The sequence below is a fragment of the Heterodontus francisci genome, chromosome 1 (genome assembly GCF_036365525.1).
Source record: "Heterodontus francisci isolate sHetFra1 chromosome 1, sHetFra1.hap1, whole genome shotgun sequence".
NCBI classification, from domain to species: domain Eukaryota; kingdom Metazoa; phylum Chordata; class Chondrichthyes; order Heterodontiformes; family Heterodontidae; genus Heterodontus; species Heterodontus francisci.
The window spans coordinates 127004662-127028684 of NC_090371.1; the positions used below are offsets into that span (position 1 = coordinate 127004662).

The 24023-nt window shown below is 42.5% G+C and overlaps 1 protein-coding gene across 3 annotated transcripts in view; it reads right to left on the reverse strand.

Annotated features, from left to right (window-relative positions):
* The window catches only part of slain2 (SLAIN motif family, member 2), a 101125-nt gene extending 77365 nt beyond the window's left edge, over nt 1-23760 (reverse strand). For all 3 annotated transcript variants that reach the window (XM_068035775.1, XM_068035784.1, XM_068035764.1), the window contains exons 1-2: nt 23174-23760; nt 5920-6068 (exon numbers count right to left, since the gene is read on the reverse strand). In XM_068035775.1, coding sequence (XP_067891876.1) covers nt 5920-6068; nt 23174-23574 — 550 coding nt within the window. In that variant the 5' untranslated portion in view covers nt 23575-23760. The remainder of the gene's footprint in view (nt 1-5919; nt 6069-23173) is intronic.
* Between the last annotated feature and the right edge of the window lie 263 nt (nt 23761-24023).

Consider the following 24023-nt stretch of genomic DNA (forward strand, 5'->3'; position numbering starts at 1 on the left):
AAGACTATATCTTCAATCAAGGACTACAGTGAGTTTGAGAAACAGTAGCAAGACATTGCCTCAAACTCTTCTACTTTTCTTCTGCTCTTTTCTGTCCCTATTTGCACGCGTGTATCGCGTGTGCATGCTAGCGTGCATATATCCGCAGGCGTTAACCGCATTAGAGTTTAAGTTTAAGGTTTAATAAATTTCATCTTCTTTAAACCAAAGAAAGCCTGTTTGTGCTCATTTCTTTGCCTTATAATTGGAAAGTTGTGAACAAGGATTCACAAAAAGGGAGCTCAAAACACAGCATGTTGAAAATAAAATCTTGTTACAATAAGACCAGGTAAAGACAGCAAAAGACCCCTAGACACATTTCTCACCTTGATCGTAACAGTCCCAATATCTCAATTCTCTCCTCATAAGTATAGCTTCCCATCCATGTCATCATCCCGGTGATTGTGTGTTCTCTATGACTTCAATGTTGTCATCAGATCTGCATAATTGTGTACAGCATTCTAACTGTAGCGAAGCCAATATATTATACAAATTTATTACTTCTTTATTCAGGGTGGTCAAAAGAAGGGAGAGCCAATTAGGAACCAAAAAGGAGATGATCTTGTGGATGCAGAAGGGATAGCTGAAGTACTAAATGAGTTTTTTAAAAATCTGTCTTCACTAAAGAGGATGTTGCCAATGTCAAAATGAAGGAGGAGGTAGTACAGAAATTGGATAAGTTAATAGATAAAGTTGAGGTACTTTAAAGTTTGGTAGCGCTCAAAGTAGAAAAGTCACTGGTGTGAATTGGACACATCCTAGGCTGCTGAAGGATGCGAGGGTAGAAATGAGAGGTTCTGTCCACAAACTTCCAATTCTTCTTAGATATGGGATTGGTGCCAAGGACTGGACGATTGTAACTGTTCAAAAAGATGGGATAAGCTGACAGTCGATAAGCTAGTAGGCAGTCAGTCTAATTTCGGTGGTGGGGAAAACATTTAGAGGTGCTAAGCCGGGACAAAATTTATTGGCATTTGGAATTTTTTCTTTTTATTTGTTCATGGGATGTGGGTGTTGCTGGCTAGACCAGCATTTATTGCCCATCCCTAATTGCCCTTAACTGAGTGGCCTGCTAGGCCATTTCAGAGGGCATGTAAGAGTCAACCACATTGCTGCGGGTCTGCAGTCACATGTAGGCCAGACCAGGTAAGGACGGCAGATTTCCTTCCCTAAAGGATATTAGTGAACCAGATGGGTTTTGACAACAATTGACAATGGTTTCATGGTCACCATTACTTTTAATAAATGAAAGCCAGCAGGGATTTGTTCATGGCAAATCATATCTGACTAACTTGATGTGAGTTATTTGATGTAGTAATGGAGAGGTTGATGAAGGCAGTACAGTTGATGCTGTGTGTATGGAATTTCAAATGGTTTTTGGTAAAGTACCACATAAGAGTTGTTACCAAAATTGAAACCCATGGGAGTAAAAGAGCAGTGCTAAGTGGATAAGAATTTGGACAAGGTGCAGAAAGCAGAGTAGTGATGCACTGCTCTTTTTCCAGACTATAAGGAAGTGTGCAGTGGTGTTCCCCGGGGGTCAGTGTTGGGACCACTGCTATCTATATCTAAATAATACAGCTAACTAAATATATGCGATATATTCAAAAATAAATGAATGACCTGGACTTGGGTATATGGGGCATAAATGCAAAGTTTACAGATGACATGAAGTTTTGAAATGTAGCAGTGAGGTGAGTAACAACTTCAGGATGATATGGACAGACTGGCAAAATAAGCTGACACATGACAGATGAAAGATAACAGAAGTGTGAAGAATTGCATTTTGGCAGGAACAATGTGGAAAGGCAATATAAACTGAAAGGTACAATTTTAACAGGGATGCAGGAACAGAGAGAGACTTAGGGGAATAAAAACAGACAGTGCTGGAAATACTCAGCAAGTCAGGCAGCATCTGTGGACAGAGAAGCAGAGTTAACGTTTCAGGTCTGTGACCTTTCATCAGAACTGGCAAAGGTTAGAAAATAATTGGGTTTTCAGTAAGTGAAGGGTGGGTGGGGGTTTGGTGGGGAAGACAACAAAAGGGAAGGTGTGTGATAGGGCAGAGGGCAGGAGAGATTAAATAACATGGGACAAAGGCAAACTGTATGTTAATGCTTGTGGTGGAAGACAAAGCATTAGTCTAGAGAGTGTGTTAGGGCAGCTCTGTCCACATGGTTAAAAAATTGAATAATTTAATATAATATAAAAAAAGGCCAGTCATGCTCTGAAATTGTTGAACTCAAGGCTGAGTCTGCGAGGCTGTATAGTGCCTAATCGAAAGATCAGGTGCTGCTCCTCAAGCTTGTGTTAATGTTCACTGGAACACTGCAGCAGGCCAAAGACAGAAATGTGGGCATGACAGCAAGGGGTGTGTTGAAATGGCAGGAAGCTTGGGCTCATGCTTTTGGAAACTTTAGGGGATGTATGTACACAAGTCTTTAAGGTGGCAGGACAAGTTGAGAAGGTTATTAAAAAGGCATACAGGATCCTTGGCTTTATAAATAGAGGCACAAGACTTCAAAAGCAAGGAAATTACACCAAACCTTTACGGAACACTGGTTAGCCCCCAGCTGGAGTATTACAGCCAATTCTATGCAGTGCACTTTAGGAAGGATGTTCAGGACTTCAGCTATGTGGAGAGACTAGACAAACTAGGGTTGTTGTCCTTATAGCAGAGAAAGTTAAGGGGAGATTTGATAGAGGTGTTCAAAATCTTGACGTGTTATGATGGAGTAAATAAGGAGAAACCGTCTCCAGTGGCAGAAGAGCCAGTAACCAGAGGACACAGATTTAAGGTGATTCACAAAAAGAACCAGGAGTAACGTGAGGAGAAGAAAATTAGGATGAGAGTTACAATCTGGGATGTACTGCCTGAAAGGCTGATGGAAGCAAATTCAATAACAACTTTCAAAAGGGAATTGAATACTTGAAAATGAAGCTTTTACTGGACTATGGGAAAAGAGCAGGGGAGTAGGATGTATTGTATAGCTCTGTTAAAGAACTGTCACAGGCATGATACGAGAACACAAGGCCTCCTTCTGTGCTGTAATATATAAATCTACAAGTTAAAACTTGCTTGTTGCAGTCGCCTCCCCCAGTCAAATCTTTTTAAGGGCAGTACAGGTACTGGATTAAATGTTTTTATGCCTATGATAGTGACTGAAATACGGAATAAGAATGATATAAGCTATTGTGCAACTCGTAAAAACTTGCATGCAGTTTCAATCAAATTGATGTTATTTCTATTTTAAAATTAAGTTAGCTTTTAAGCTACAATATCTACTTCAGGCACCACTGTATTGCTCATTAGCTACAGTTTATTTTCCTAAGATGAGATCTAAAGATCATGGAAAAAATAAATGTTCAGTCATCTCAACTTATATTGGGACACTGATTAAATGCAAGGTCGGAGAGCCATAACTAAAACATGCTGATTAACACTGACCATCAGAAATAGATATCAGGGTAATAATCTTGCAATATATCTGGCACATATCCCAAAGTATGTTGTAAACGTTCTGTTACTCCCTTAGTTCAGGGATTCACTCAAAGCTGTTTGGTACTAGATACAGTAAGCATTATTCCACTGCTTGAAGATAACAGAGAAAGCTATGTTACAGTAGTTATCGCTGAAAATTGTTATACTAATGGTGTATTATGCGTCAAATCTACAAAACCTGAAAGTGTAAAATTAGACCAGTGTGTTAATGCTACTCTTAACTGCTTCACCCGGTGTCTCAGATGTAATCAGCAACCTAATCAATGAATTCTCCAAAAATACTGCACTACAGCCACATCCTCTCCATTATTAAAGTTGGATAATAAAGCAGTAATAATGCAGTGACTTGCACAGAGGACATATTTTGAACTTTGGTATGGGGGCTTTTTTTTTTTGGACACAGTTCAAGATCAACATTCAAAACAAGGGTTAACGTTTCGGGTCACTGACCCTTCTTCGGAACTGAGTTCCGAAGAAGGGTCACTGACCTGAAACGTTAACTCTGCTTCTCTTTCCACAGATGCTGCCAGACCTGCTGAGTGATTCCAGCATTTCTTGTTTTTGTTTCAGATTTCCAGCATCCGCAGTATTTTGCTTTTATTCAAAACAAGGGAATCATCTTATCTACAACACTAAGAGTTTGGCCCCGTAATAGGTTCCTCTCACCCAGCTATATAGTGCTCTCAGTTGGAGCTATAATCCAATCCCTCACTGCATGAGGCAGCAGCCAAAACCATCACGTTTAAAAGCACAAAATATCCTAAAACTTGAATTTTTGTGAAACCAATTCAAGCAGGTTCACAAAATGCCACTATTGTTGTTGGGGTGACTACAAATAAAATATTGATTACTGGAAAATAATTTGGTCAGTATACAGTGATTATTTCCATCAAAACAAGTCCAGGTCTACTGCACTGTAACATAAATTTGAACCATCATGATTAAAATTTTACTTAAAAATGTGTTTATTTGAATTTAATCTGAAATCCAAAGGATAATACTTTTTGTGTTCACAATTCTTAGTCCAACACAAATTTGCAATGTAACCTTTGCATCAAGATCTCATACTGGTACAGAAATTCACTTCCATCAGGTTCAGCTCTCACATCATTGAGACAGTTTTGGCAGAATATAAATCTGAAGCTGGTGTGTCTTCATAGTTTGTCTTTAACTTGTATGGGTTTTCACAAAGCTAGGAAGTAGTTTTGTGCCAGAATACTTGGGTAATTAGATATTCAGAGCCAAGATTTTCCATCGGGCAAAATACAGCAATTCTTCCAGCTCTTGTTTCATTCATTACACAAGTAGATGCACTGGCAGTAAGTGTAAATGGGGTGTAAAATTCAGATCAAAATCCGAGATGTACATCAGGCTTATTTAATGTGTGCATCATTTTTGGAAGAAAGTAGGGGGAAAAAAAAGTTTGCTACCTAGAAGAAATGTGGCTTCTTGCTTGTGGGGTTTGAACTAAACCTTCACCATCAACTGGGATCTCTTGTAAAACTTACAAGTAGGTGAAACAGAGTGAAAGGTTGGAGGAGTGAAAGTGGAGTAAGGGGTAGCTGAGAACAGGAGTGAAGAAAGATAAAGAGGGATGGGAGAGTCTGGCTTTTTGTGTACAAGGATTGTGCTATTTAGAGCTAATTGTGTATGTTTTATGCAAAATTTTATATGCATAAAATTTTATGCAAAAAAGGCCTCACTTTTGGGTCTATAGGAGAATCTTGAATTTTGTGTATGAGATTTGCATCACTGCATAATCACATGTGGCCCAATCACTGGATTTGACACGTGTATTTGAGCCCAAGCTACAAAAGGTTGGGCATCCCTGTCCTAGAACATTAGCTGGATTTCCACTGCTCAATTAACAAGTAGGTAGGAATGATAATGTAATAATCTTAGGAGATATTAAGTAATGCATGCAATATCATACCGTAACCTTGAACTCTTAGCGACAATTAGGTTTTTAATCATCGGCAAGAGCTAAAGAAAGTGAAATGCAATAATTCTGAGGTGTAATTAACACATTAAAGCAAAGTAAGTACAATACAAGTACAACTTGAAGATTATTGCAGCATGGCCTTACCATCTCAAATCCAATATTAAGACTATTTACAGGTTTAGTATTTAGTGCCGACTGTGCTGGTGATATAAAAATAAAATAAATATCGCATGTGGACTAGTTCACTCAAAAATATTTTCTAATTTGAAATTTATAATGTCCATTTTTACCCAAACACAACATATGAAAACAATCAGGCACATTACTGGGTGAAAAACGATGAGCCCCAATTTGGAATAAAAATAATCTTTCATACAGCATTGTACCAAATTTAAATTCACACTAAAGCAGTGAAGAAAATACTTTGAATAGTTACCTGCCATTGTTTGATCAAGCCTGTGTATCAATGATCTTTTTGCTGTTTCAATATCGGAGCTTGGATGATCCAGCACCTGTCTGCACCATCGTAATGGACTAAAAGCTTTTTGAACTGGGGTTGGCAACCTCTTTGGTGATGTGTACAACCTAAAATTGAAAGCACACAAAAAAAAAAGCTGGATTAATTATATGGTTGTGAATTATTTTTTGTAATTCAATACAAATATCAATTCCATTGATTTTACTATCTTTCCTATTCCTTTCCCTCAAATAACATTTAAAAATAACCTTGATAGATATATCAATGAAACAAAAATCATAATAGCTGTACAAGCTTGTTTTTCACTTTACAAGTTACAAATAATGTTAATTATGTTGCACAGTCTTTTCTTACTCCAGTTTATTTGATTCTCATATCTTAGTTCACTCTCATCAGCAAGTATCAACTCCCCATTGTGTTGAAAGTATGGCTCTTAGTCTTGAGAATCTAAGTTTTCAGTAATGTGCCCACAATGATGAAACAGAAAACTTTATCTCATAATTGTTTTTAGTTACTCAACTTATCCAATGCCTTCACAGGATTTTTTTTCATCACTAATGCACAAATTGGCTGCTGCGTTTCCCTACATGACAACAGTGACTTTGTATTTCAAAAATACTTTAGTTAGCTGTGAAGTGCTTTAGGAGGTCCTGACTTCTCAAAAGGCACAACAAGTTCTTTCTTTATTATGCACTATTGTAAAATGGCATAATTGCATTTAAAGTTATGCTCCAATCTACTTTCTGCCACCAAAACAATAAACACCGTGCCTCCTTGCAGCAATTTAGAATTTGTAGTTATCGGTGTAAACCAGACAGTGAACACCCCAATCCGGGCACACTGTACATTCACCAACATTTGATGACGACGATAACGCCGACACTGCTGAAGATGTTGATATACATTTTCCATGCTCTCCTTCAGACCACACAGTGGCGCAGTGGTTAGCACCGCAGCCTCACAGCTCCAGCAACCCGGGTTCAATTCTGGGTACTGCCTGTGTGGAGTTTGCAAGTTCTCCCTGTGTCTGCGTGGGTTTCCTCCGGGTGCTCCGGTTTCTTCCCACATGCCAAAGACTTGCAGGTTGATAGGTAAATTGGCCATTAGCAATTGCCCCTAGTATAGGTAGGTGGTAGGGGAATATAGGGACAGGTGGGGATGTGGAAGAAATATGGAACTAGTGTAGGATTAGTATAAATGGGTGGTTGATGGTCGGCACAGACTCGGTGGGCCGAAGGGCCTGTTTCAGTGCTGTATCTCTAAAAACTAAAAAAAAACTAAATTCTGCTCAGAGAAAAACAAGGATTTCTGCAGTTCCTTTAATCGGAGGCGAGAAGAGGAATATGGGCTTGTAATTTAACAAAAAGATCAATTTGAAGACATACCTCTCAGGATAAGGCAAAGGAAAAAAGTCCTGATTTATTTACTTATTTTAATCGACAATTGTAAATCCTAATCTTTCCTCTTTGGCAACTTAAGCTCAGACATACCTTTGCTTTGAAAAAAACATTTTGGGATAGCAATGAATGAATCAAAACCACAAAAATCGGGATGTCACAGATAGTTCAAAAGGACAAAAATCAACTAAAGTTGCACATCTGGTTAGCACTATGCAAGGACAGTTTTACTAATGTGTTCATGAGCTTACACACACACACGGGAAAAGGGATGGCAACACTGAACATGCAGTTTCCACACTGACAAGCAAAGTGGCAATATCATATAATAACTGGACATGCTTTAACAGTAAGAAAATTAACTGAATTTGCAGTAATTAACACTGAATTAGCATAAAGGACAAACATCTTCTCAAATTACTAGCACATATTTGAGTATAAAAGGACATCCTGATACAGGATGGAAAAGGCCTAAAAGGTCCTCTACATTAAATACAAATTCCTTTGGCACGTTATCATTCAGGGCCGTGCCCTTCAGCACGAGTACTGTTCCTTGCTATCCATCGCAGATTGCACCAGCTGGTGTTGGGGTTTCAGGATTGACAATAATCTAATATTGCATTATACAGGGTCAAGCCTGTAGACAATGCTCTCAGAAAACAATTACAAAAGATCCTTGGTGGACTGTACTATGTTCTTGACGCTCAGTTTAAAAGTTTCAAAAACTGTAACTCAGTGGAAGCTTTTGCCAGCATTTATGGTAGATTCTCATTCATTGATGTCCTTCAGTATTTTCACATATTTTAAATAAAGGGAGTAAGATGTTTCAAGAAAAATATTTTATGAATGCATCATAAATCAGCTCGACGGCCAGCTTGCCTCAGCTGGTAGTACTCTCGTCTCTGGGTCAGAAAATTCTGAATATAAGCATATAACCTGGGCTGACAATTGCGAATTGAAGGAGCCCTACATTGCTGTTGGTGTCATCCTACAGATGAGACTTTTCAAAGGGCAGTGATGAGTTCTCAGTGACCTCAACATTTCCTCCATCCACACCAACAACCAAAAGTCAAGTGGTCATTTATTTCATTGCTGTTTATCAGACATTGCTACTACATTTGTCTACTTAACAGATAGTGCACTCTAAAGAATAATTACCTGAGGGTGATGTGAGGATGTACTATACAAAGTATTCATCATAAAGTCAAAAAAATTTAAAACCCCCGATTTCAAGCATGAAATCATTACTACAGAATAAAACACAAGAACTTCAGCAAAAAGAGGGTTCTGCCTAGGAAGGGGATTTATGAAACAGTTAGGTAAACCTGTCAAATTTTCAATACCAAATCATGTCAGAACTCAAGACAGCCAGGTGGTAAAGAACAGAACACTGGAGCCAAATCTTTATACGTTTACAAGCTTTTAATTACAGAGACATACATTACATGCATATCATGGACCTTCAACCCAACAACCACGGTTTCAGCTTCACCCTTTATATATGAGCACAGGTGAGTCCCCAGTTAATGCCAACCACCTGAATACAATTAAACACCCAATTGATATACAATAAATAATCATACTAAGTGGCAGGCAAAGCCAATTTATAAAAGATTCTTTGCCTAGTTCATATGGTTACGTGTTGCATGATTTAATGATGTTTGTACACCTCTCATCACTGCATCTCTTCCTTAAAGTCATCTACTTTGCAACAGTATATCGTAGCATATTAATAGAATATTCATGATTGTGGCAAAGTAAAAATAATTTGTGTAAGTGTGAAACAAAAAGCAAATGTGATTGAGAGTTTACTAATAACTTTTTAAGCAGAACAAACCAAATAAACTTGAGAAAAATAATATTAATAGTAACGTTACAAAATTCTATTATTGACACAAACTAGCACCCTAAGGCTGATTATAAGCAGAACTAACGGTAGATTTCCCTTCAAATTCAAATAAGTAACAGGGTCCTAGGATATAACAAAATACTCAAATTGCAGGACTTCATTGTAATGATTAATTTTCTCCTAGGTCACAAGAAAAATACTAATCACTAATTACTTAAATCTGCCATCAGGGTGGGTGGTATTATTTTCCTACTGACCTTCATTGGCAAAACCAACTTCAATCCATCAACTGTTATTACTGCAGTTAACACTATACAAATTAACCGCATGTGGGAAAAGGAGAGCTGGACTTTAAGCAATCAATTAATTGTAAAATTTAAGTATTTATTCTTCCAATCTGAAGAGTGATGATTAATCAGATATTGAGGCTTTTATAAATTACTCCCGAGTTTGGCAGTAGGAAAGCCATTTCTAGGAAGGTCAAAAGGACAAAACGAATATATTTCAAAAATGTTTTGGCATTTACTGTGGGCTTCCATTCTATGTTGATGGAAGTCTGGCTGCAGAGTGTACACATTTTTAAAAATTCATTCATGGGCGTCGCTGGCTAGGACAGCATTTATTGCCCATCCCCAATTGCCCTTGAGAAGGTGTACATTAATAGAAACATACACACAGCACTAGAAAGTTATATGGCAAGTATTGATAAAAACACATTTGTTTAATGTTATTTACTTTTAACCATCCACAAATATTTCAGCTGTGGTTTTAAATTGTGCAAAGAAATTACTCATTTTTTTGTAAAATTTTGTCTCAAATGGTAAATTTTAAAGAACTCAAAAGGCAGATTAGATCAGTGATTCAAAAAGCAATTAAATATTTGCAATATGAGAAACCCCTCACCAAGATGACTTCTTGTTTTTCAGTATTATACATCAGAAGTCATTTGCCTTAAGTAGAATTCCACAAATATTTTATTCATAAATACGTGAGCCAAACTGTACAAAAGGATTTTCTCTCAATACAGCAATTGCATGAAACCAGAACCAGATACAGAATTAGCTTGATAATTAAAAAATTAGCACAGTTTTGTAAAAAAGATAATCAAATACCCCAAAATATGCCAGATTTGGAGAAAGATTATAGGTCCACTTATTTGTGTGATATCGAACCACCTGTTCCAACATCTTTGCCGGTAACTCAAGGCACAGTTCAGGACAGGCTATGTTCTGATAAGCATTGAAATGTTGGACAAATGAACTACAACTAACTGAAAACATTAACTGAGCAAACAAATGATTTTAAAGGAGTTAGAAAACATATTTCCAGAAGGCATACCTAAGATAGATGACTAATGGTGGCCGAAGGATGTTCTACAGTCCAAAGCATATTTAAATTACTTGAAAATAACTACAGACAAGTGTTATATTCTAGCGAGGGTTATTTTTGAGCAATGACATTACACATGCACTGAAATAAAGTAGCCTGAGTTCAACATTGCAAAATGTTTAATTGAATGTTGCTGCTCATCATTTTCAAACTATTGAGTTAATATGGGTTTGTTTTTGATGACTCAAATCAGCCAAAACTGTACATTTCACAGTAAATGCAGGATGAGGACTACAATTAGGCTAAACAGTGGAAGCAGCATGCGATAGAGCTAAATGATTCCACAACCAACAGATCAAATCAAAGCTCTTCATACTTGCCACATCCAATCATGAATGGTGGAGGACAATTAAACAACTAGGCTCCACAAATATCCTCAACCTCAACGATGGGGGAGCCCAGCACATCAGTACAAAAAAACAAGGGTGAAGCATTTGCAACCATCATCAGCCTGAAGTGCTGAGTGGATGATCCATCGTGGCTTCCTCCTAAAGTTCCCAGCATCACAGACGTCAGTCTTAAGCCAAATCGATTCACCCCACGTGATATCAAGAAATGGCTGAAGGCACTGGATACTGCAAAGGCTATGGGCCCTGACAATATCCCAGCAGTAGAAATGAAGACTTGTGCTCCAGAACTAGCTGCGCCCCTAGCCAAGCTGTACTAGTACAGCTACAACTCTGGCATCTACCCGACCATGTGGAAAATTGCCCGGGAATGTCCTGTCCAAAAGCAGCAGGACAAATCCAACCTGGCCAATTATCACCCAGTCTACTTTCAATCAGCAAAGTGATCGAAGGGGTCGTCAATAGTGCTATCAAGTGGCACTTGCTCAGTAATAACCTGCGCGCCAATGCTCAGTTTGGGTTCCATCAGGGCCGCTCAGCTCCAGACCTCTTTTCAGCCTTGGTCCAAACATGGACAAAAGAGCTGAATTCCAGAGGTGAGGCGGGAGTGACTGCTCTTGATATCAAGGCAGCATTTGACGAGTGTGGCATCAAGGAGCCCTGGCAAAATTGAAGTCAATGGGAATCAGGGAAAAACAAAACAAAAGTGGCTAGATTCATACCTAGCTCAAAAGATGGCAGCTGTGGTTATTGGAGGCTAAAAATCGAAGCCCTAGATACATCACTGCAGTAATTCCTCAGGGTAGTGTCCTAGGCCCAACCATCCTCAGCTGCTTCATCGATGACCACTTCCTCCATGGGGTCAGAAGTGGGAATATTTGATTGCAGAGTGTACCATCCACAGACTCCTCAGATACTGAAGCAACCGGTGACCACATGCAGCAAGACATGGACATCACTCAAGTTTGGGCTGACAAGTGGCAAGAAACATTTGCACCACAAAAGTACCAGGCAATGACCATCGCAAACAAGAGAGAATCTAACCATCTCTCTCAGACATTCAACAGCATTGCCATCACTGAATCCCCACTCTCAACATCCTGGGGGTTACCATTGACCAGAAACTTAACTGGACCAACCATAAAAACTGCAGCTACAAGAGCAGGAGGGGCGCTGGGAATTCTTCAGTGAGTGACTCATCTCCTGACTCCCCAAAGTCTGTCCACGATCTACAAGGCACAAGTCAGGAGTGAGATGGAATACTCTCCACTTGCCCGATGGGTGCAGCTCCAACAACACTCTAAGCTCGACACCATCCAGGACAAAGCAGCCCGCTTGATTGGTACCGCATCCACCACCTTCAACATTCACTCCCTCCACCATGGGTGCATGATGACAGCAGTGTACCATCTGCAAGATGTGCTGCTGCAACTTGCCAAGCCTCCTCCGACAGCACCTTTCAAACCTGTGACCTCTACCACCTAGAATAAGGGCAGCAGACATGTGGGAACACCACCACCTGCAAGATCCCCTCCAAGCCACACACTATCCTGATTTGGAACTACAGCAATGTTCCTCCACTGTCTGTCAAAAACCTGGAATTCCCTTCCTAACAGCACCATGGGTGTACCTACAAGGGAAGGACTACAGCGGTTCAAGAAAGCAGCTCACCATCACCTTCTCAAGGGTAGTTATGGAAGGGCAGCACAGTGGCGCAGTGGTTAGCACCGCAGCCTCACAGCTCCAGGGACCCGGGTTCGATTCTGTGTACTGCCTGTGCGGAGTTTGCAAGTTGTCCCTGTGCCTGCATGGGTTTTCGCCGGGTGCTCCGGTTTCCTCCCACATCCAAAGACTTGCAGGTGATGGGGCAATTTACAACAGCCAATTTACCTTCGTGTAGGGAGGCGATAGGGAATATGGGATTGCTGTAGGGTTAGTATAAATGGGTGGTTGTTGGGCGGCACAGACTCGGTGGGCCGAAGGGCCTATTTCAGCGCTGTATCTCTAAATAAATAAAAATAAAATAAATAAATGCTGGCCTTGCCAGCGATGCTCACATCCCATGAAAGAACAAAAAAATTTGAGAAAAATAAAAAGATTATCCTGTCACTGTCTGATTCATTTATTAAGCACACAGGGGGCTAAATTGGATCGCCCCCAAAAATGGGCATGGGGATCACAATGTGCAATTAACCTCTGCCCAATGATCAAAATGCAGGCAGCGCCCCATCTCCACGCTGCCTGCTGACTAGCATGATTGTTGTGTGTGGCCAGTGCTTACCACGCTGTTCATTGCCTGCATGCATCAGCAGGGGGCCCAAAATTGTAACTTCCTCGCACCATGTAGCACTAGTCTGCACCTTAAACGGGAGGTTCATTGCAGCTGAAGCAATTTTTTTTAATACATTCACAGAATGCAAAGACTGCTGACAAGGCCAGCATTTATTGAACCGCTGCAGTCCACATGGTGTATGTATACCCACATTGCTGTTAGGGAGGGAGTTCCAAGACTTTGACCAACGACGGTCAACCAACAGCAATATAGTTCCAAGTTAAGATGCTGTGTGACTTGGAGGGAAACTTGCCATGCACCTGATGTCCTGGTCCTTCTAGATGGTAGAAGTCTCAGGTTTGGACGGTGCTGTCATAGCAGGCTTGGCGAATTGCTGTAGTGCATCTTGTAGATGCTAGGTATAGCTGCCACTGTGTACCTGTGGTGGAGGCAGTGAATGTTGCAAGTAGAGGATGGGATGCCGTTCACGTGGGCTGCTTTGTCTTGAATGGCGTCAAGCTTCTTGAGTGATATTGGAGCTGCAGTCATTCAGGCAAGAGGAGAGTATTCCATCACACTCCTGACTTGTGCCTTTGTAGATGGCGGAAAGGCTTTGGGAGTCAGGAGGTGAGTTACTCACTGCAGAATTCTCAGCTCCTGTCAGCTGCAGGGAGTTGGGCAAGAAGTGAATCTGACCTGGGAAACAGCAAAGAATGGCACATCGTGGGAGAGTGCGCTCCAAAGTTTTCAGACACTGCACCGGAGGTCTTGGTGGAGGAGATGGAAAGAAGCAGAGATGTTCTGTATCTGCAGGGGGCTGCGAGGCCCTCCAGTCACATGCTCAAAAGGTAGTGGGAGCATATAGCTGTGGAGGTCAATGGCAAGAGTCAAGCCGAGGACCTGAATGCAGTGCTGCAAGAAGTTCAATGACCTTGACCATTTGTGTGAGGTAAGTGAATGCATCTTCAAATGCCATATCCTACTAACTGCACCACGAGCCTCACACACTGCCCAATACACAACACCCCCATTGCTCACCTAAAAACAATCTCTACCAAACTATGTTTTTGTGTTTTTAATCCTCACACCCACATCTCACAGCTTGCACACACTGCTAGCATAACAGTCAAATCATCCAAACAGATTGCACAACACTCGCCGACAACACTTCCCTTTCTCTTGCAGAACTAGGTGGCACATAACTGGAGGCAACAGGACCTAACCAGAGGGTACCCTAACTCCCTTGGAGAAGACAGTGCTGGTCATTCTTGGAACGACCCTTGCTGAGGCCATGGAAAGCGGCGGGGCTGAAACCAGTGAAGACGACAGCATCCTCATTCCCAAACCTCCTTCTCACACCCCACAATCTCTTCTGAGTTACAAGCTGCAGATGGTATAAGCATGCACTTCTTACTTTCCCACCTCACCACAACCTTACCCTTGTGCCTTTTTGCCTTCAGATTCCTGGCCAAGCAACAGATAAAGACCAAGAAGAAAGTGATGATGAAGACACACCATCACTAGATTTCACACTTGCAGCTACCAGCTCAGCTACTGATGCGGTGTGTAATTAAAAAGATAGCATAGAGGTGGGATCTGCATGTGGTGAGTCACTGGGCATGAGTGGTGCAGCCAGGGGAGGGGAAAAGTATAGTGCAGGTTCCAGCTTGCTGGAGGGCAAGGTCACATAGGAGTTCTGCTGCACAGGACTCAGATGAGAACTTTGATGGGACAGGCTACAGAAGGCAGCTGATGGGCATACACAACAAAATGCTTGCTGCTTTGGGAAAACTTTCAGATAGTCTGCATTCAATGTCAAGGAGCTTAGAGGAGTGCAGGGCCAACTTGGCACAAGACTTTGTGCATAGCTTGGAACCTATCCTTTCCTGTCTGCAAGTGGTGGTCAACTCCATGAGCACCCTTGTGAATTCAACCATGATGCAATGTCTGAAGGCCGATGTCTCAGCTTCCACTGCAGCACAAGCAGAAGCCACCAAATGTCTGGGTGCTGCAGTGAAATCTCAGACTGAAGTCATACAAGGTCAGCTTGTTGCCATGCAAGCTCAAGCTGCTGTCATCATGGTTTCGGGTATTGGTGCTCAAAAGAGGCTGGCAGTGTGTCACAGCAGCCCAGCTACCAGCCCTACAAAAGATTGCCACAATTGCTGAGATAGTGCCCCTGGGAGTGGCAGTGGCTCCATGGAGCACAAATCTGCTGTCCTTTCTCAGGATGACAGCATTTGTGCTCCCATCCTGCTACTTTGCCAGTGGTTTTTTGCTGTTACCTGTCAGCCGGCCAACACAGTCTGAAGTTGGGCCTTCAAAGTGAGAGCTGGTTGGCCTCCAGACCTCTGCAGTTGCCTCCATTAAAAATCAGCAGCCTTCCACCAGCCATGCTATAGCCAGTGGGGTAGCACTGCATTGCAGCATTAGGACAGGCAAGGCACACGGAGGCAGACACTAAGGGAATGTACAAAGTCGATTAGTTTAATGTATATGTAATAGCGCATGATCTTATTTATAAATTATGTTAGCAATGCTAATTTTTTGGTGAATTTTATTTTGGCATTGTAGCCAAGGGAATGATGTATTGGTCAGTGACAGAGGAAAGATAAGGTGTGGGACTGCTGGTGATTGGAGAATTGGGGGTTGTGGTTCGTGATATCACACGCAAATCTGTCTGTCATGGACAGCCTGGACACACAGGCGCTGTGTAGGTTGTTGCGTCCTTCCTCCTCCACTTCAGCAGCTTGCCTAACAGCTGACGGAAAGGGTTGTTCTCTCATGACAGAAGCTGTGCGGCACACAGCAGGCCATCAGGAATCTCCGGGCTCATTTAGTTGCGTGTTGCAGGGCTCCCCCTGGATGGTCCAGGTAGCAGAATTGTTGTTTCAGCACACCAAGAGTCTGCCCCATCATATTTCTTCTGGCAGCATGGCTCTTGTTGCATGCATGCTGCACACGTGTGCATGGGTTGCGAACCTGAGTCATGAACCATGTTGTCAGTGGTTAGCCCTTGTTGTCCAGTAGCCATCCTTTGGTTTGCTATGGTGGCCGAAATGCAGCTAGCACATTGGAAGCCATAGAATAAAGTATCATGATTGCTGCCTGGGTTCAGGGCACTGACCTGCATGTTGCGCTTATGATCACACACCGGCTGGATGTTGAGGGAGTGGAATCCTATTCGGTTCTGGTACATGGCAGAGTTGACATGCATCATCTACAAAGCGACGTGCATCGAGTCAATGGCACCCTGCACCATGGGGAAGCCTGCAAACCCTCGTGTTCGCTCCTCCTGCTTGTCTCTGGCAAGAGAGAATGAAACATAGTTAGCTCCCTTTGAATAGAGAGCCTCAGTGATCTCCCTTATTCAACAGTGGATGACAAACTGTGAGATGATGCTAATATCTCCAGCTCCATCCTCGGAGGAGGAAGATGCATAAAAGTTCATCGCCACTGCCACCGTCACAGCCACTGGCAATGAGGCTCTTGCTCTGCTGAGGTTGAAGTTGTGGCTGCAGCAGTCAGCAGATTTCAGTGAGGTCATCCTTACTAAAGCACAGGCATCTCTTACATTAGTTCCTTGCTGAGGTTCAGAAGAATTGCTCCCCGAATACCCTGGGCGGATATGGCCTCCTGCTGAGAGCACTTCTCCAACAGCTTGTCCTGCTCTGTGTAGCAACTGATCATCTCCCATTCATGCCACATCCCAAGGGAGAGGCCTACTTGTGCGCCCATGTCTGAGAGCAATTAGTTTGTGCCAAAGCTGGGAAGGCAGCAAAAAGTCTTGCAGCATGGTTGTGTCACTGTGGCTTAATTGGTAGCACTCTCACCTCTAAGTCACAACGCTGAGTTCAAGTTTCACTCTCGGACTTAAGCACAAAGTTCAAGGTTGATGCTCCAGTGCGGTACTGAGGGAGTCCAGTACTGTCAGAGGTGCCATCTTTCAGATGAGATGTTGAACCAAGGCCCTATCTGCCTTCTCAGGTGGACATAAAAGATCCCACGGCACTATTTTGAAGATGAGTAGGGGAGTCACCCGTGTCTTAGCCAATAATCATCTCTCGAAAAACAAATAGATTATCTGCTTATCACATGGGAGTAACTACTGATGCCGATTAGCTGGCGTCTTTGTGCAGTGCGCACTCAGCATAAATTGCATCCATCGGCTCATGCACAGTTTCTCCCACTGGTGACATCATCAGTGTGCATCCATCAGCCCATTCACTGGCATCAATACTGGTTTGCGCCTGCGCATGGTCATGTCATCACATACCAGCTCTCTGTGGCTCTGGTTCACGGCATGCCAGTCGCTCTGCCTCCACCTCTCTCCGCCTGCGGCTCAGGGAGCCACCCTTTCCAGCACTGCCCTAAACCCTCTGTCGCCCTTTACTATCCCTCTCCCACGCTCGATGCCATGCAGCGCTCTGGTCTCCAACCATGGTCTATCAGGCTTCGCCTAGCTCCCATGAGTCGGCTCCTTGCTCTCTCACCCGATAGACCTGCTCTCTCCCAAATTGGCCGCCACGTTTCCTACATTATAGCCGTGACTATACTTCACCGGCTGTAAAGCAATCTGGGACATTCTGAGGTTGTGAAAGGTGCTATAGTCAAAGGTTCTGTATAAATGCAAGCCTTAAGACTTTTGTAACTTGAAAAAACGATGGAAAGCACCAAACACTTAGAATTGTAGCCACAGACAGAAGGATCTAAGTAGTTGATGATCCCTTTAAATAGCACTGGTGCTTAATGTGTGTTCAGCTGTGTGAGATTAAGAGAAGGCATCAGCTAGAGCGTGGAGCTCCAAAATCGCAGTGCTTATGTCAAATCAGCTTTGCATGCTGAGTGACATTATGATCTGCCTACTCTGCATATATTTGGCGGACATCAGATGCTCACACACCAGTGCCTTCACCAAAACAGCATTTGACACGATTTACAACAGAAGCGCACACTAACACAGTGGACATCATTTCAGTCCCCAAACGGCACCTGTAGCGACCGCACAATGGTTATCAAGCTCAATTTTGCTGCCATATTCTTTAATGAGAAATTCAGAACAGCAATCAAATGATCGACTACCTGTACTTTCATGCTTCAAACAATGGGACTAGCTTCATTCACCCAAATGCAAAAGCAGTTTCCTCCAAAATCAGGATACTGATGCAAAATTTTCAGTGTCTTTTTCAAAAAAAGAATCTGAATGATTAAATACTTTAGATACTTGACCAAATTTCAATGTAGATTGTTTTTAAATGTATTATCTGTTATATGCAAGAATCTGTCATTATTGAAAATACTGAAAGACTAATTTAACATAAAAATTCAATTTCAAATTCTTACTGGCTTTACTTCAGAATGCATGTTTGAATTAAGTTTGTTGAAATATAATGATTTCCACCTAAAACTCACCTAAAATGGCTAATTCAACTGGTCTAAGAACCTGCCCAGGGACTAACAGAATAACTCATTAGTTACTAAATGATTTTGAAACACAAGTCATTGCAGCTCCATATCATCGCCAATGGACCAAATAAAAACATTTTAAACTGACATACAAATTTTACTGTAAATAATGTTTAAAGTGCAGTTACAAAAGTTACAAGAGAAATTCCAATGATGAAAGAGATCGGTCACATAATAAGAAAAGGGAACCTAAAGACTTTCTACCAACATGTAAATAGTAAGCGAGTAGTAAGAGGTGGAGTGGGGCCTATTAGGGACTAGGAGGGCAATATATGCATACAGGCGCAGGGCAAGGCTAATATACTTAATGAGTACTTTGCATCAGTGTTAAAGAAGAAAATGGAATCTGACAAAACATCAATAGAAGCGGAGAGAGTAGAGGCAATGAATCGGGTAAAAATTGAGATGGGGGGGGGTACCAAAAAGGCTGGCTATGCTTAGGGAAGATAAGTCACCCGGTCCAGATGGCTTGCATCTCAGGTTGCAAAAGGAAATGGAGATGGAGATAGCATAAGGGCTTGCCATAATCTTCCAATCTTCCCTGGATATGGGGGAGGTGCCAGAGGATTGGAGAGTGGCAAATGTGACACCCTTATTCCAGAAAAGGTGTAAAGGACAGTCCGAACAACTACAGGCCATTAAGTTTATCAGTGGTGGGTAAGGTTTTAGAAACAATAATTGGGGAAAATATCAGACACACAGAGAGGTTTGAGTTAATTAAGGATCAGCACGTATTTGTAAAAGGCAGATCATGCTTGACTAATCTAATTGAATTTTTTGATGAAGTAACAGAAGGTCGATGAAGGGAATGTGGTGGATGTTGTTTATATGGATTTTAAGAAAGTGCTTGCTAAGTTGCTATATAAAAGGCTGGTTAGCAAAACTGAGGCTCATGGAATAGGAGGGTCAGTGTCCAATTGGATAAAAAATTGGCACAAGAACAGAAAAGTCGTCGCCACAGTAAATAGTTGCTTTTCAGATTGCAGGATGGTAGACAGTGGTGTTACCCAAGGGCCTGTGCTGGGACCACTGCTTTATTTGCTAATTAAAAATGACTTAGATCTTGGATAGAATCTCAATATTTGCCAATGACACCAAACTTGGAGGTATGGCAAACAGTGAGGATGATATGAACCACCTTCAACAAGACATAGAGAAGATGGCAAAGTGGGCAGACTGATGGCAGATGGCATTTAATACAGACAAATGTGAGGTGATGCAATTTGGCAGAAGGACTAGGAAGAAACAATATATACTTAATGGCACAGTTCTAAAGAGTGTGCAAAAACAGAGGGACCTGGGGGTGCATGTGCAAAGATCTTTGAAGGTGGCAAGACATATTGAAAAAGTGTGGTTAGTAAAGCATATGGGATCTTGGGCTTTATAAATAGAGACATTGAGTACAAAAGAAAGGAAGTTATGTTGAACCTTTATAAATCTCTGGTTAGCCCCAACTGGAGAATTGTGTCCAGTTCTGGTCACCACACTTCAGGAAGGATGTGAGGGTCCTTGAGAGGATGCCGAGGAGATTTACCAAAATGGTTCCAGGGATGGAGGAATTTAGTTACAAGGTTAGGTTGGAAAAGCTGATTTTGCTCGCTTTAGAACAAAGGAGATTGAGGGAAGATTTAATAGAAGTGTCCAAGATTATGACAGGCTTAGATGAGTTAGAAAAAGAAAAACTGTTCCCACTAACTAATGGTACAAGGACTTGGGGACACAGTTTGAAAGTTTTGGGCAACAGATTAGATTAGATTAGAGATACAGCACTGAAACAGGCCCTTTGGCCTACCGAGTCTGTGCCGAACATCAACCACCCATTCATACTAATCCTACACTAATCCCATATTCCTACCAAACATCCCCACCTGTCCCTATATTTCCCTACCACCTACCTATACTAGTGACAATTTATAATGGCCAATTTACCTATCAACCTGCAAGTCCTTTGGCTTGTGGGAGGAAACCGGAGCACCCGGAGAAAACCCACGCAGACACAGGGAGAACTTGCAAACTCCACACAGGCAGTACCCGGAATCGAACCCGGGTCGCTGGAGCTGTGAGGCTGCGGTGCTAACCACTGCGCCACTGTGCTGGGGGAATATGAGGAAGCACTTTTTTTTTTAAGGCAGCAGGTGCTAATGTTCTGGAACTTGCTGCCCAAAAGGGTGATGGAAGTGGAGACAAGCGATGACTTCAAGAAGTTGGGTGGCCACTTGAGGGAAATAGATTTGCAGGGCTACGGGCATCGAGCGGGGGAGTGGGTCTGACTGGACAGCTCCAAGGAGAGCCGGCATATACTCAATGGTCTGAATGGCTTCCTTCTATGCCGTAAATGACTATGTCTCTGGGGAATCGGGTCATTTATATTTACCAGTGTGCTACAGCTGACCTCAACTTTTGAGCTAATGCGGAAAATAAAATCAGCCAAGTTCACATTCCTAATTACTTATAACACCCACGGAAAATAACGTTGTGAATGTCAGATAAGGGGAATATCAGCCTTGGCTGAGACACCAAACTCACATCGTGCCCTCCACTCCTCAGTTATCCCAAAAACCTTTTCATGCAAGCGCAGGAGATGTCCTTTTACCTCCTCCCTTCTCACCGTCCAAGACCCCAAACACTCCTTCCAGATGAAACAGTGATTTACTTGTACCTCTTTCAATTTAGTATACTGTATTCATTGCACATGTTGAGGTCTCCTCTACAATGGGGAGACCAAATGCAGACTGGGTGACTGCTTTGTGGAATACCTCCATTCAGTCCGCAAGCGTGGCACTGAGCTTTCAGTCACCTGTCACTTTAATTCTACACATTGCTCCCACTCTGACCTTTCCATCCTTGGCCCACTACAGTATTCCAATAAAGCTCAACACATGTTCGAGGAACAGCACCTCATCTTTTGACTGGACACCTGACAGCCTTCTGGACTCAACACTGAGGTCAACAATTTTAGATTGTAACCTCTGCCCCCATTTTGTTTCCTTTTTCTTTGCCGGTTTTGTGTTTCTCTCTTTTTTGTTTACGGACAGCAGCTGTTCATGATTCTGCCATTCACACCTCCAGACACATCTTTTGTTTCTTTACTTGCCCCATTATCACTCCCTTTGGCCTTACATCATCAATTCTTTAATCATTTAATCTCTCCCGCCTTCAACCCTGTCTCAGCCCTTTTTTGTTCTCTCCTCCATCCTTCCCCCTTTCATTTGCTTAAAACCTGTTTCCAGTTCTAACAAAAGGTCATCAACCTGACTGTTAACTCTGTTTAAATCTCCACAGATGCTGCCAGACATGCTGGATATTTCCAGCATTTTCTCTTTTTATTTCACACATGGTCACTTTGGTAAGGTGAAGTGCAGCTGGTGCATGTGAAACTGTTGGCCCACCATGAGTCATTCCATTCAGGAGGTGGAAATTGTAACTCATCAAAACTGGATGAAGACCTAACAGTGGAATATACCATGTATTTACCATGTTACTACCTTAATATTTTGAAATTACATATTTATACATAAATGAACATTAGTTTAGAAATTCAGTATTCACAAAGAATGAAAACAGGCAGTAGCCTATTTTAATTTAATTATGTATGTACGACTTATGAAGCTACCATCCTATCAAAATAAGTACATTAACAGGGCTACTGTATATATTAGAGGAAATAAAGCATTAAAGCCTCAGCACCTTTTAGGCTTATATCCATCCTAAGCAAGTTACACTGACTATTGTCTTAAAGATTTCTTAGTCTCAGCAACACAGGACATAGGAAAACTCCACACCAATGGACATTCGTTGAACATGGCAGGTGATGCCATAAAACAGGTTTGGTTACCCAATCTAAGCTGCAAAGGTGGTCTCAAGGTACTTTTATCTTTGCATGTTTCAGGAGAGGAATATCAGTGGTTACATATAGTCACACAAAAGCAAACGTTTATCAGCTTCCTGCATTTGCCATTACTAAAACTGGCTCCATTATTATTCTTACAGCAGATTTGTAGAGGCACATTTCCATGAATCTATGTTGCTGAGACAAGGGACCAGGCTTCTTAATAGTATGGTTACTGCAGACATCAGTATAAAGCCACCTTAACTGGCATTTAGACACCCAGTGAACAGTGCTTCAGTTTCTCCGGCTTTTCCCAGACAGCAATTCAATCTATGGCCATCTATCTCGAAAGAGTATCTATTGCATCCCAAAATGTGGATCTTTGAGGGATGGGGAGAAATTTGAGCACGTATCCCAAACATCTTGGGGCAACAGTACACAACTAGTATTTGTGTCACCAATCGCTCAGGTTTACACATAAATACTGTTGTCTTCAAATACGTTCCAACAGACGTAACTCTATATCAAAACCCCAACTTTAAAAATCACACCGGAAGACAGACTAGTACACTGACAAGCAGTACTCCCATCCGTCTGCCCAGACATGTTGCCGCCAGACACCGGGCGAGTCATGTCAACCTGTCCCCGCCCTCCCTCACTCACCAGCTGTCTTCCTCGTCCTCCTCCAAAGTCATTGTCTCCAGATCCAGCGCCGTCACCTCATCCAACACAGTCCGCTCCCCCTGCTCGGGGCTCTCATTACCGCCCGAGCCCGACCCAGATCCCGAAACCGGCGACTGAGACACGGCTCCTCCCCGGGGCGTAAAGTGGGACAGAGCCTCCCCTTCCAGACTCGGGGCCGAACCTGGGCAGTAACTGGGGAGGGGCTGCCACGCGTTCCCGCCAGGGGCGGGTGCGGATACCGGGGAAGTCGCCGGTTGCTTGGGGCTCAGGAAGGTGGATCGGGTCCTCAGCTGTTCGTTCTGTTTCTCGAGTTTGCGAACTAACTCTTGCAGCTTCCGTACTTCCAAGTCGGCGCTGACGTTCGAGTTAACGTCTTCCATCTTCCGCGTTTATCGACGTTTCCTCGCTTGATGTTTTTTCTCCTCCTCGTTTATCGGTACATGACGGACGCGGGCGGGCTTCCGAGATCACAGCCGTACGATTCCCACGCCCAACTCCGGCTCGGCTGTCATTTGCCGGCCGCCATCTTCCTGCCACCGGTCTCCACCCCGTCGCATGACGTCATCGTGTTCCCACCCGCGTGGGACCGTACGTCAGCGGGTTCCAGTCACGTCCTGATTCATGACGTCAGCGCGTACCCCCAGCGACGCGATATCAGTGTGTCCTTTGGCCCACGTTCATCTTAGTCCAGTAGTAAAAGCAGAAAGTGCTGGAAATACACAGCAGGTCACATAGCATTTGTGATGAAGAGTCACTAACCTGAAACGTTAACTCTGCTTCTCTCTCCACAGATGCTGCATGACCTGTTAAGTATTTCCAGCATTTTTTG